This window comes from Vitis riparia, chromosome 12 (genome assembly GCF_004353265.1).
Source record: "Vitis riparia cultivar Riparia Gloire de Montpellier isolate 1030 chromosome 12, EGFV_Vit.rip_1.0, whole genome shotgun sequence".
Classification (NCBI taxonomy): Eukaryota; Viridiplantae; Streptophyta; class Magnoliopsida; order Vitales; family Vitaceae; genus Vitis; species Vitis riparia.
Genome location: NC_048442.1, coordinates 20052907 through 20065921, shown reverse-complemented (window position 1 = coordinate 20065921; position 13015 = coordinate 20052907). Strand labels below are relative to the sequence as shown.

The following is a 13015-nucleotide window of genomic DNA, read 5'->3' as shown; positions in this document are numbered from 1 at the left end:
GCAAAGATCACATTCTCTATGTGTACCAAAGAGTATAATTGCTTCTATTGAGCATGATCATGAGAGCAACATGATTGAACATCTAAAATGGCTAAATCGAATGAAAGGATAGGGAAGAAGTGAAGTTTGTAGTGGCTTGAGAGGATTGCAAGCTAGAATATTGGAATGAAGTTGCCATATGAGTAGCAAAAGTGTTTGGAAAAAGAGAAAATGTAAGGAAACTCAAGAAAACTAAAAAAGAAAATCATAGAATTGAGAGTCTCTAGCGAGAGGTGCTCTCATACCAATAAAGTTTATGACGAAACTTGAGAACAAAATTTGGAAATCATTCGCTTAGTCACTTTTTGAGGTAAGATTTATTATATTTATAAAAGAGTTACATTAGATAGCTTAACAAAATGATTAACTAATTTAACAAAACTAATTTTAGGAAGCTAACAATAATAGTTATCTTCATCACGTAGCTTGGCTATGGAAGATTGATAATGGCTGTGAGAACACATGTAGCTTCTTGTCTATCGCATTCATATGTCTAAGCTTAGAGTTTGTATTGGACATGATCAAAGGAAACTTGTTTCAAAGTTTTGCCCCAAATGGATCGGGCTTGTATACCAACTCAGCCCAATAAACTGGAGTAGGCCTGACCCAATCGGCCTGTTTTTATCCCTAACTTTATAGAACAAGGCTGTCCTCAAAATCAATACGCAGAATCCATCTAGGACAACTTGACCGCAAAAGAAGATGATAATTATAATAATCACAGCAAGATAAAACTTATTTCTTAATTAGAAAATTTATTATTATGTTTTTTTTTAATTAATTTTTTTTTCAAATATTAAAAGTAATGAAAACGTTTTCTAAAATCACTACTAAATGGACTCTTAGAGCACGTTTGGTAGAAATTTTAGGAAACGCTTTTGCTATTTCTAATACTTGAAAAATTTTATCATTTAAGTATTAAAAATGTTAAAAACGTTTTGTAGAATTACTCTGAAATGCACTCTTAGAACCCGTTTGACAGTGATTTTAGGAAACATACCCAATATTTTTAATACTTGAAAATTTTTATCATTTAAATGTTAATTAGAAAATTTATTATCGTATTATTTTTCTTAATTAAATTTTTTTTTAAATATTAAAAATATTGAAAACCTTTTCTAAAATCACTACTAAATAGACTTTTAAAACCCGTTTGACAATGATTTTAGAAAACACTTCCAATATTTTTAACACTTGAAAAATTTTATCATTCAAGTGTTAAAAAAATTAAAAACGTTTTTTAAAATCACATCATGTTATCCAAGTTCCTTTAATTCACCAAAACTTAATTTAAAACTACCATTAATTCATTGGACAAATTGGCATGGTCCATTTTCCACCTAATGAAAGGAGACTAAGCTCCTTATCCCAATTAAAAGAATCAATCATAAAACCCTCAAGGGATGTTGTGGTTCAATTCCCCTATGACATCTTTCATTCTTCACAAATAAAATAATGCATTGAATCATTTTCTTGAGGGATGCTTCAAGAAGAGTGACTCTCAAGGCTCAAACCTTCATAATTAGGTATGTTGATTCATATTTAAATAACGATCTCATATCATGGTTTGAAGTTTGAACCCACAGCCAAAAGAATTGTGGATAAAGCTTCCAATCTACTTTTTTCAAAAGTTAGAATCATGAAAGCCCAATGGTCTGTACTACTTTAGTTAAAGTGATCCTCAGAAAGCAATCCTGATGGATCACAGAAAATTTCTTTATAGAATTCTGAAACCCACTTAAAAATGAAGAATAGATTCATTAATTTCAATTCAAATATAAGCTTAAATAAATCATCCAAAAATAATAATAATAACAATCAAATGAAACAAGCCCAATATTCATTCACACAGATCAGGAGATTGGAACAAATCAAATTCCATCTACTTTTCTTAGGATTTGAAATACAGGAGTGGAGATTTGAGGGAAATCATCCATACATACATAGATATAACGATTGTACAGGGGAGAATCAGAGAAACAGATGAAAATTAGGAGGAGGCAATATCAAAATGAAGAAGAGAAAAGAAGGGAGAAGGAAAAAGGCTAACAAGGGATCTGAGATGTGAACCACTCCATCACATGAATGGGGGCCTTGATCAGCTCCAGCGCAAGCTCTACTAGTACCGTCACGCACAAGCAACAGGGGCATATGCACGTCAACAACAACCTGAAAATCAAAACCCCGAAATCAGGGAAATCAAGAAAAATCAAAATCAAAAATCGGAAATCAGAGGGAAAGAAAGAGCACAGACCCGACGATCCAGATGACGACGCCGACGATGGAGATGAGGAGAGAGAGGAAAGCGAAGGGAAGGCCTAATAGAAACCCCAAGGGCCTGCAATCTCCGTCGCAGCACATCTTCAGTTATGTCAAGTTTTTTTCCTTTTTTTGGGGGGGGTTTCTTGTTTGTTTTGCAGGGATTCGTTTTTTCTCTCCAAAGGGACACACGTTCTCAAGGCTTTTAGCCCCACGCGACGATAATGCTTGACCTAGGAATGGGAATGGGAAAGGGAAAGGGAATGGGAAACGGGAAACGGGAATCGGGAAACGTAACCTCTTTATATTCCCATTCTTGGAAAGTTGCTTGCTTTTATCTCATCCTCTTCCCCCTTTCTCTTCACTTCTCTTTCACGTACTCTCTGTTGATTCAATTTTGCAAATAGGGAGTTCCAGAATTATAAAAATACTAAGAATGGGATTTTTCAAAACTATTTTTTGAGGACAATTTCAAAAAATATTTGCAAAGAAACCCCTTTATCACATATCAATTTTTTAAAAGATAAAATTATCAAAAAGTCAAATTGGCATCCCTTTACTAACATGGCCGAATTATTTATCTACTTATTTATTGGTTGTCCTCATGTAACCCATGTTGCCATGACTCATGAGTTGGCACTTGGCACTATCGAATCGAAGGGAGACTGTGAGTCACAAAAACAATAAAAAATAAAGTGGCCAAAACGACAGCATCCACTGATAATCTTATCCTGAAGGGTCTTAAGAGGATGAATTGTAGTAGCCTGTAGGCCCCCAGAGGGGCAGACGACTCCCAAATTTCAAACAGGAGCAGATGCACATGTCTATATCAAATACTTCCAACTCAGATTTTTATCAGGGCATTAGTACCTACTGAAGAAGGGTAAGTTTGAAAATTATCAACATTTACAGTAAAATAAACCCTGATTATGAATGGAAAAATGCCCAAAGAGAAGAAAATTGGAAAAAGAAAAGCAGTGGTCCCCCAGTTCACACCTTCCTGCAGGTCAGGTAGAATTGTTTGGTATGTCTGATGTTGTGCTGAGACTCTGTGATGCACATAAAACAGATTCAGCAAACACCTGGCCTTGGATGTATTGGAGGTATGACATCAAACAACAGAATTCATATGAGTATAGGGGGAGAGCCTGCTTTGTACCAGCTGCCCACATGTGAGAGAATTTTCAAGCTTGAGCTGATTGTGTCAAACAAAACTTATCCAGGAGGCCTATTCAAACTTGAGTTCTCATTTTCCATAGAGATGATGCAAGCAAGCCTTTCATAAACCTGTCATGTATTTGGATTTTATGATTTCCTTTGTAAAGAAAGAGGAGATAAAACAGACAATTTAATGGTATTAACAAGTGGAATTTTGAGGATTACTTACCTCGGACAGTGGCTCACTTTTATCCTGTTTAACCTCAGATGTAGATGATGTGTCATACCTACACAACATATGAGTCATGAAGCACATGAAAAAAAAAAATTCCAAGCTTTACAGATGTAAAAAGGAAAATTTGAGTATAATCAAACAGGGGAAAGAGAAGTGATTCTTGGAAATAGATTTCAACCTACAACCAAATTGATCATGAAAACATCCAATTTTCTCACCAATCACGAGGAATTCCAGCTTCATCTCGAGCTGAATAATTGAAGGGTCCTTTCAATTCCACATTGTATTCTTTTAACAAGTCTGCATGGTTACTCAAAATAAAATTCTGTATAAAAAGGCTGTACCCCTTAAAATGGAATTTATGCACTCGATCATAAGTTTGATGAGCTACTAGACCTTTGAAAGTGGAGCAAGGAGCACGGCCCATTTTCTGGCAAACCGAAACAAACCAGTGGACACCAACTGCAACATGTGCAACTTCCTCATCAGCAATTCTAGCAACAATGTTAGATGTCCTAGAATCCCCAAAGCCAATGAGTTTTTGCACCAGCCGTGGCCCAGCATCCAGTCCTCGAGCCTCCTACACCAATAACAGAAGAAAATTCTCATATATAAATAAACTAAAACATATCCAGAAACTTGATTACATGTGCAACTCAACGGCAGTGGTCCTATGGGAACTATATGGAACTTTCTTAGGCTGCTTCAGCCAGAATTTGACAGAGGAACAGTTGTTTCTCTTCTCTTCTCATACAGAATAACTTCTGTAACAAGGGGAAAAATATTAAAGCAGTTTAGGAAATACATCAATTAATATAAGGAATCTCATGCTAAAACAGATGCCTCAACCTGCTACAGATACACATACAGATAGAGGCCTTGATTCTATAAGAACCCCCTCAAGTTATCCAAATATCTAAAAAGGATGGTTATGTAAACAACCCATCATTCATACAAATACAGAGAGTAAGTACAACAAAAAAACCAAAAGAGAGAAGGAAACACATTTAAATCAAATAAAAACATGATCACAATTGAGTTTCTTTGTGTGCTCCTTGTTGATAGTTTTAAAATCATGGATGAGGAATTTGTATAAAACTTAGCAAACTATATTGAAGGGCATGTTCAGAAGCACGAACGAACTCCAAATAACCTGCTTAATTTTGTCTTAAAAAGTGACATTCAAATCGTAGGTGTAGGAATGCAGCTTCAGCAAGAATCCTAGCCCTTTCTCAACATCTACCAAAAGAACAGATCATAGCCTGTTTTCCCTTTTTCCTTTTTCTTTCCTTTTTTTTTCTTTTAGAAAATCAACATTAAAATGGTTTTAGTCATAAAAATGATAAATGAAGTTTAAAGTTGTATATAACTGCAGCATTTGGGTTTCAGCAAAGGCTTAGAGAAACTCCTAATAAGCAATTTAGAAGTGCTTGCCTGCTCCCAAGCACCTGTAAACAAAATATACAGATTTATCCTATATCATCATCATCCAAAGACATCGATTAATTAGGCTATAGCAATTTGTATTGTATGTTTCCAGCAGCACATTGTCTTTTGAATTCCACATTTTAATCAGCTTCTCCCATTTCTTAAAAGTGCAAGTGCAACCATCCATCCATCACAAAAATAATATGGGGAAACCAAAGCAGAAAGCAAGCAACCAAAAAACAGTTAGAAGAAATTAGAGAGGTGATACTCATTAAAGTTTGACTAAAGCATGATATGTCACTGTCCTTAAAGTAGTTCTATTATCCTTTAAGACATCCTAAGTGCAGCAAGATGATAGGTGTTCTACCTCTAAGATTCAACAGCCAACAATGCTAGTAGAGGTGCACTCCTTAGGAAAACAGTAAAGACAACTCTTTGAGTTTGTTCCTCCAAGATTAGTGATGAACAGCCGAGATGGAATGTAAAGGCAATTATTTGGGTTTGTTCCTCCAAGATTAGTGATGAACAGCCGAGATGGAATGTAAAGGCAATTCTTTGGGTTTGTTCCTCCAGGACTTGAATGAACAACAGAGATGAAATGCTGTCAGATATGAGTAGGAGAGAGCAATCACAATGGCACTCACAGCAAAACTCATAAAGGAGACTCTCAGGTAGAAGGCTATAGAACTTAGATGCTCTCAGAAGGAAGAATAAGAAACTCAAAGGAGCCTGTGTGTCCGTGTGCGAGGTGGGGGAAAAGGCTAGATAAATGAATCACTCAAGGGATTTAATTTCATCAATCAATGGTGATTGCACTTGGTTAAGTAATAAAATTGTACTGCATAACCAAAATTTGAAATTCAAATTTCATATATCCAAATCCAAAAAAAAAATAGTGTGGATGGGGTTTCCCATTTGTTCTTGTAATGAATCCCAGTTAAATGGTCTCTAGTCCAACCCCCTAAAAATCAGGCCTCATGAGCACATGTGCCTTTCCATTATCTGGTCACAAGCCCTTGAGGCTTAGTTCAATATAAAGCACTTCCTGACTCCTATTCCTTATCCAATGTGGGACAAGGAAATAAGCCTTTATGTACTCTTTCTACACTGTTAACGTGCATCATCAAGCTTTTGAAGTTATCATATCAATGCACCTTTGATATGACATGAAGTTCTTTCAAGACAAGGAATCATAGTCACATAACATTTGATTCCAAATATAAACAATAATAAGACAAGGAAGAGGATGAATAAGAGGTCAAAGGAATGAAGATAGACTTAGGAAGATGAAGGGTATTAAAAAAAAAAGAATTTAAGGATACAAATGGAGACCCTTAACAAGTGTTTTCCAACCTTGAGCAGCACCTTCAAGGAAGAAGCATTTATTTAACTTTCGACAATAAAGCCTTATTAATAGAATCCATGGTAATGAAGTCAAACTATTACTAGATAAAAAATGTCAAAAAAGTGTCTCAAATTCCTAATTTTTGGTTTAATTGTCAATTGCATGAGAGCTAATTTTAGTCTAAAATATTGTATATATTTTTTTGTTTGATCAGTAAATGAAAATAGTATTGAAAAGTGCCAAAAAGGGTTGTACCAAAGTACACACAATGTATACAACGGCCGCCAAAAAGTGCCAAAAAAAGGAAGAGAAAACAAAAAACCACTCCCTCCCTCAAACTGAACTCAACCAATCAATGAAATCAATTATAGACATTAAGCTTTCACCTATAAATAGTTTAGTCTAGGTTAACAAGTTACACAAAAATAAGAATTTCAGCATTTGGATAGAGAGCTCCACATTCTCAAAAGATCTTTTATTTCTCTCTTTCCACATTATGTAGAAGAGACATAAAGGTGCTACTCTTCAAACTTTTTTCCAGTTTGTTCCAATAAAAGAGTCATGCCAACTTAACAGTCTCTCTAACAATAGATTGAATCACCTAATAAACCCTAAAAAAAAGAACAATAGCTCCCACAACACCCTTGCCTTGCCACAATGCAAAAGGATGTGGTCTAAAATATTGTATAGTATATTTCTCATTTTAATATATACTTATGAAAATAGGTTTCTTTATTGGATAAAGAAAATGATTTAGGCAATTTTTGTTAAAAGGCTAAAGGTGGTCATGGGCATTTTAACCAAAAATGGTGAAGCATAAGACTCAAGGTGGAATAAGGAAAATAATAAATAAATAATAAAGAAAAAAATCTTAAATTTTTCAAAATAAAAAAAATACTAATAAAAGGACAAAAATTGAATAATAAGAAAATTATGAAATTCATAACAACCAAATTAGTTGGTTTTCATTATCAAAGGTTTCTAATCTAATTCCTCTTTCTCCCTTTGAAAATCCAACCATCTCTTATGGCTTCATCAAATTCTTTTCAATAATACCATAACAATCTCTAGTAGTGCCCTTCAATGAATCATAATCATATCTAATTACTCTATTAGCCTAAATACTCACTCATTCTTCTTCATCCGTCAACTAGGTGGTTTTTTTCCTATATCTATTAATAATAAGATAAATATTATACATAAGCTCAAATACTACAATATCCAACAACTCCTTTATTTTTTCTTTTTTCCTACTCCATTTAAAGGGTTAATTTGAAACCAACAAAGCCATTATTTTAAAAGGTTTAACCCTAGCATTGGACCCAAGTTAAAACATATAAAATCTATAACCAAACCTCACAAAAGCATAAAACCATTAAATATTAAGGCTTAAATCTCTTATAAAATATATATATCAAAAGCTCACAAAGGTTCTAAAACCATTAAAATCCTTTGAATATTTGAGGCTTAAGCCTTGAGTCTCGAGATTATAGCCTCAAGTATCCCAATGTTGAGTCTACAGCCTAGTGGCTAATTCATAGAGTCTCACCTTAAAGCATAAGCCTCAATAGCCTTTTAAAACACCGGATTGAGGAATATCTCTATAAATATTCTTACAAAGAAAAACATTATTAGATAGAGATAGACATATAAAGTCATAACTAAGGATGAAGAGATATTAGAAAGAATAGGAGACATCCAATGGAGTATAGCTTGAATTTAATATATGGATACTAGAAGCGACGAAACAGGAATTGTCTCGGAACTTGATCTTATATCTATGTTCTCTTTCCTCTGTAATTTTCTCTATGATTAGATTTGTTCTATCTCATTTATCGATTGAGGCGTAGTGGGTCAAATCATATTAAAACCTTACATATATTAAGGAATGGATTTGTTGATCTTTATGTTATTGCACAACAAAATGGTATCAAATCTTTTGTGGCCACAACAAAAAACATTCAACCATGAAAGAGTTTTTATTTATTTTCTTCCTTCATATAATAATAATTAAATATGTTTCCCTCATTTAAATTCTTAACATTGGCAGCATTATCTGCAATAAAAACCTTTAGTTCTATTAAACTAAGGTTTGGTTAATCTTGATTTTGATGATAACAAAATAAGGTTTGGATCTAATGATTATATTTAAGTGTTATAGGAAAGAAGACCTCCTTGGAACCATCAAGAAGAAGATACATGAAGAAAAATACATGAAAAAAAAAAGATACATGAAGAAAAAGAGGATTTCAAGAAAATGTTTATCAAGTTTATCATCGGGATACTTTATGTAAGATGATGGATGCATTAAATTAGGAATGCATGTTTTTGTTAAAGCACCAAAACATTCATCCATAAGTTTCTAATTGGTTTTATACTTTTATAATTTGTATGAAAATAATTTTGAGTATGGAAAGACCTACCTAGCCTAGGAAACTACCTTGAACTTCAAGATTTTCACGAAAATCTTTACAGTTTCTTAAAAATTATCGACTTAACTAAAGTGCTTTACACTTGAAAAATGCTCAAAATATCGGTTAAGAATGTGTTAGAAGGTTATCTACATTCATATAAGTTAGTTAAAAAAGGTCTTAAGCCCAAAACATGCATAAACTTTCAAAAAATATTGGGTTAGATGACATACGGATGACTAGGCAATCATCCAATTATTATGCAGATACCTAGGTGGTTATCTAATTGTCATGCAGATGTCCAAACAGTCATCTAGTTGTCATATGGATATCTAGGTGGTCATCCACTTGCCTTGTTTTGGGACAAAATGGCTATTGGAAATTTCAAAGCAAAACAGGCGTTCACCTTAACAGCCACTTACCTTGAGAAGTGATTTTTGGCTACTAGAGGCCATGTGGGGACGTCCACCTAGACGATCACTTGGCAATGTGGATGACCAGGTGGACATGCACGTCTTCTTTATGGCCTCCAATGGCTAATATGCGGATGACCACACGAACGTCTAGTTTTAGGAAACTTATTTCCAATGGCTAGTTTGACTTTTAACTCTTATATAAAAGCTTTACACTTCATTTATAAATAAGAGAAGATTTCCAAACTATTATTGAATCAACTTTTGAGCCTTAGGAAAATAGTTTTGAGTGCATAGGGCTTAAACTTGCATTCTATTCTTAATGCACCTAATCAATTATAGTTTTCTTTGTATCCTTAAGCAAAAATTTGTAAACAGGAATTTGTATCGAAAAATTCACTTCTTGTAAAGCTTGTGAAGTGAGATAAAGTATAAGGTATCACTTAAGGGAAAGATCTAAATCTAAGGTATCACTTAGGGAATTCAAGAATGAGGCATCTCTCAAGGAAAATTGTAAATGCTCATTAGAGCCAATCAATCCAACTGTAAAGCTTGAAGGCTTGGTTTGGAAACCTTGGTATAGTGGAACCTCAAGCTTGGGATTGAAGCTAAAGGAGAGTGTATATAGGCTAGGATTGAGCTGAACCACTCTAAATTGGAGTTTGCAATCTCTTTTCTCTAATCTCTTTATTTGTTGTCCTTTATTATTTTTAGTATCTAATTGCTTATATTGTCATTTGCATTCTCTAAGTTTAAATTTTTAAAAAGTGATTATCACTCTATTCAACCCCCTCCCCCATAGTGATTACCTTAAGTTGATATAGCTAGAATCCTAACAAGTTTCTACTTAAATAATAAAAAATTGTAGAGAAAAAAGGAAGATAAAGCAAGTAATGCTGCAAGTTATTATTTCCTTAAAAGCAATGCATTATTGTGCCTTAAGTACTCTGCATTATCATGCCTTAGAATTGTGTTCCTAAAGCATGAGGTTACCTGGACCAGTGGGATTGCCACCAGACGTGCAGCAACATTGTTAGATGATTTTGCACATTCCTTCCAAAGAAGATTATGAGCAGGCATATCTCCATAACTGTTATCGAGAAGAAGAAAAATGAAAATCAGTTGAGTCAACAGGACCCAATTATAAAACCCAAATTAACAGCCATGCTCACCTGAAACCTAGTTCAGCCAGTCTCTGTGAACACCAAGCAAAATGGCGACTCTCGTCATCAGCAACATGAGCAAAATCAGCAAAAAAGCCCTCTCCAAGAATCTTGCTGTAAGGTGAAAAGCGGACAACCGTGTCCCATGCCAAATCAATTGCATTTAGCTCCACATGAGCAAGATTATGGAGCATGTATGCATTTAGAGGCAAACCTGAGTTTTTGGGAGCTGGAATTTCCTTTGGAGAAACCTGAATTTCACAAAAACAGGCCTAAAATGAGCATACCCACATTTCTACCTACTCCCTAATCAAGACACGAGTAACCAACACATTGCACAATCAGGAAAAGCATCAAACACAGACGTTCAAAAATATATATATAAGGAACAAAACCCATCAAAATAACAGCCACTAATCAATAGATATCAAAATTATGGAAAAGAAAAACCCCAATTCAAAATGCTTATGCATTAGAAGAAATCAGCCCATAGCAAATCCATCCCCCACCCTTCAAAAATTTTAATTTCAGATGTTTAAAAGATTAAAAGGGACAAATTGCATTGAAAATTAACCACCAATATAAATGAGCAATCCCCATATCTCAAAACCATTAATAACTTCAATTCTGGATGTTAAAGAAGGTAAAAAAGAAATCAAAAACTATTAAAATTGGCATTGCCACAATCCTCATAGACCATTTTGAATCCCAAAATGAAATTATCTGCGATTTCGTGGTCTTACCAACCAAATTTAAAATCCAACAATAACAATTAAAAATGTCAAAATCAATAAATTTTATAGTTGCCCATCAGAGAACAAAACGCAAAAAGTTGAAAACCAATAAGGGTTTTGAGAATGAGAAGAGAAACCAGCTGGGGTTTGGCAGGGCGAGCGGGCCGATCGGGCGCTTGGGAGTCCCCAATGGGGAGATGCTCTGTCCGCCACCTAGAGTAGGCGAGATGAGATAGTTTGGACTTGGTGAGAGGGTCACTGGTGGAGAGAACCAGAGAGCCCATTTCAGCCAGAGAAGAAGCCAAAGCCATTGGGCCCTCACAGACTTCAAGTGGTGTGCAGGGCGATGGTGGTAAAGGTTCTGGACCATTGGGTCCCCATAGCCGGTTTTTATTGAGTGGATTCTCTCTCCAGCTCTTGAGACCCGACCATGGAGAGTAGTTCAAAGAAGACGAAGAAGAAGAAGAAGAAGACAAGGGCTTTGTACTGAGGGTAAGGGGTGGATATAATGAAGAGCACCAAGCGCAGCGCAGGGTTGTGGAGAGCATGGGCCTGAGCTTCAGCGGTTGAATTGCCATTGCCTCTGCCTTTTCATCTACAGACCTAATTTGTGGGGAAATTGGATTTTTTTATCATTGTAATAATCATATTTCCAACGTAACTGTGAATAACTTAAAAATAATTTAAGAAAAATAAAAGGGATATAAATGATATGGTATTAATTCCCCCGAAAAAAATTGATAAATTACGTATGCTAATAAATAAAATTTAGGTTATATTTGTTTGGGACAATTGTATTTTGGACCCAGGCCCAAAAATTAAAATTTGGTCAATAAAAATTGCATAATTAATGGGGATGATCTAAAATATGAAGATATCAATATACCCTTCAAAACTTTTCTATCATAATGTTTGAGAAATTCTTTTATCTTAATTTTTTTAATAATTATTCTGAAAATTTATTATTTTAAAAAAAAATATTATAAAAATATATCATTTTTAAAAAATAATTTTGATATATTTTTAGTTATTTTTTATATACACAATTTTAAAATTATATATTTTTCAAGAAGTTTGATTTTAAAATAATAATAATTTATTTTTATTTATTTGGAAAATAGTGTATTTTTTTTCAAATCACTAAATTATATTAAATTTTATTGAAGTTTACAAAAGGAATAAAATTTAAATTAATGTTTTTTTACTCTATTTTTTTTCATTATCAATAAATGTCATTTTTAGAAAAATAAAAAATTCATATCCTTCTTAATTTTCATACTTCCTCTAAGTCTTGGGTTTAAATAGCAAATTTATATGGACCAAAACATAATTTTTAACCCAACTAGATGTAAAACACAATTGTTCATATTTGTTTTCCAATTTGGTTAAAGAATTCAATTCATTAAAAAACCAACTGGAATTTCAAGGATTTAGATTTTAGAGTTATAGGGCCTCTTTAAAAAGTGTTTTCAAAAACAATTTTTGAAAATCATTTTTTAATATTTTATAAAATAAAAATATTTAAAAATTTAAGATCCTCTTCACCTAATTTTTTATATTTTTAAATATATTTTAAAAATAATTTTATATATGGCACCTCATTTTTAGTTTTTCTGTGTAGTACCTCAAACGTTTATGAACCATGGACATGGCTGAGGCTGATAATGTTTAGGGACCTCAAAAGCCATTCAATCCATCAAATGAATGCCTGGATTCCAGTCGTAACATTCCCTGCAACAATTCTTTGCCTTCGTAATACATCAAAAGAAGTAGGAAAAAAAAAATACAAGCCTACTCAAATCATTTGATAATCCAATGCACCTCATAAAC

At 33.7% G+C, this 13015-nt stretch overlaps 2 protein-coding genes across 3 annotated transcripts; both read right to left on the bottom strand.

Moving 5' to 3' along the window:
• Window positions 1-1862: 1862 nt before the first annotated feature.
• On the bottom strand, window positions 1863-2423 carry LOC117926892 (signaling peptide TAXIMIN 1). The gene is made up of 2 exons (XM_034846197.1): window positions 2294-2423; window positions 1863-2208 (listed from the first exon to the last, which is right to left on the bottom strand). The coding sequence occupies exons 1-2, from the start codon at window positions 2398-2400 to the stop codon at window positions 2085-2087; spliced, it is 231 nt and encodes a 76-aa protein (XP_034702088.1). The 5' UTR covers window positions 2401-2423; the 3' UTR covers window positions 1863-2084.
• Window positions 2424-2989: 566 nt separating this feature from the next.
• Window positions 2990-11773, bottom strand: LOC117926891 (uncharacterized protein HI_0077). Of its 2 annotated transcripts, XR_004653247.1 has the most exons (8): window positions 11323-11773; window positions 10461-10702; window positions 10282-10378; window positions 4088-4271; window positions 3910-3991; window positions 3686-3743; window positions 3295-3585; window positions 2990-3171 (listed from the first exon to the last, which is right to left on the bottom strand). XR_004653247.1 is itself a non-coding variant. In XM_034846196.1 (7 exons), the coding sequence occupies exons 1-7, from the start codon at window positions 11761-11763 to the stop codon at window positions 3514-3516; spliced, it is 1176 nt and encodes a 391-aa protein (XP_034702087.1). In that variant the 5' UTR covers window positions 11764-11773; the 3' UTR covers window positions 2995-3513. The 2 variants fall into 2 exon arrangements, 1 of the variants encoding a protein (XP_034702087.1); XM_034846196.1 differs by having other exon boundaries at window positions 2995-3585.
• Between the last annotated feature and the right edge of the window lie 1242 nt (window positions 11774-13015).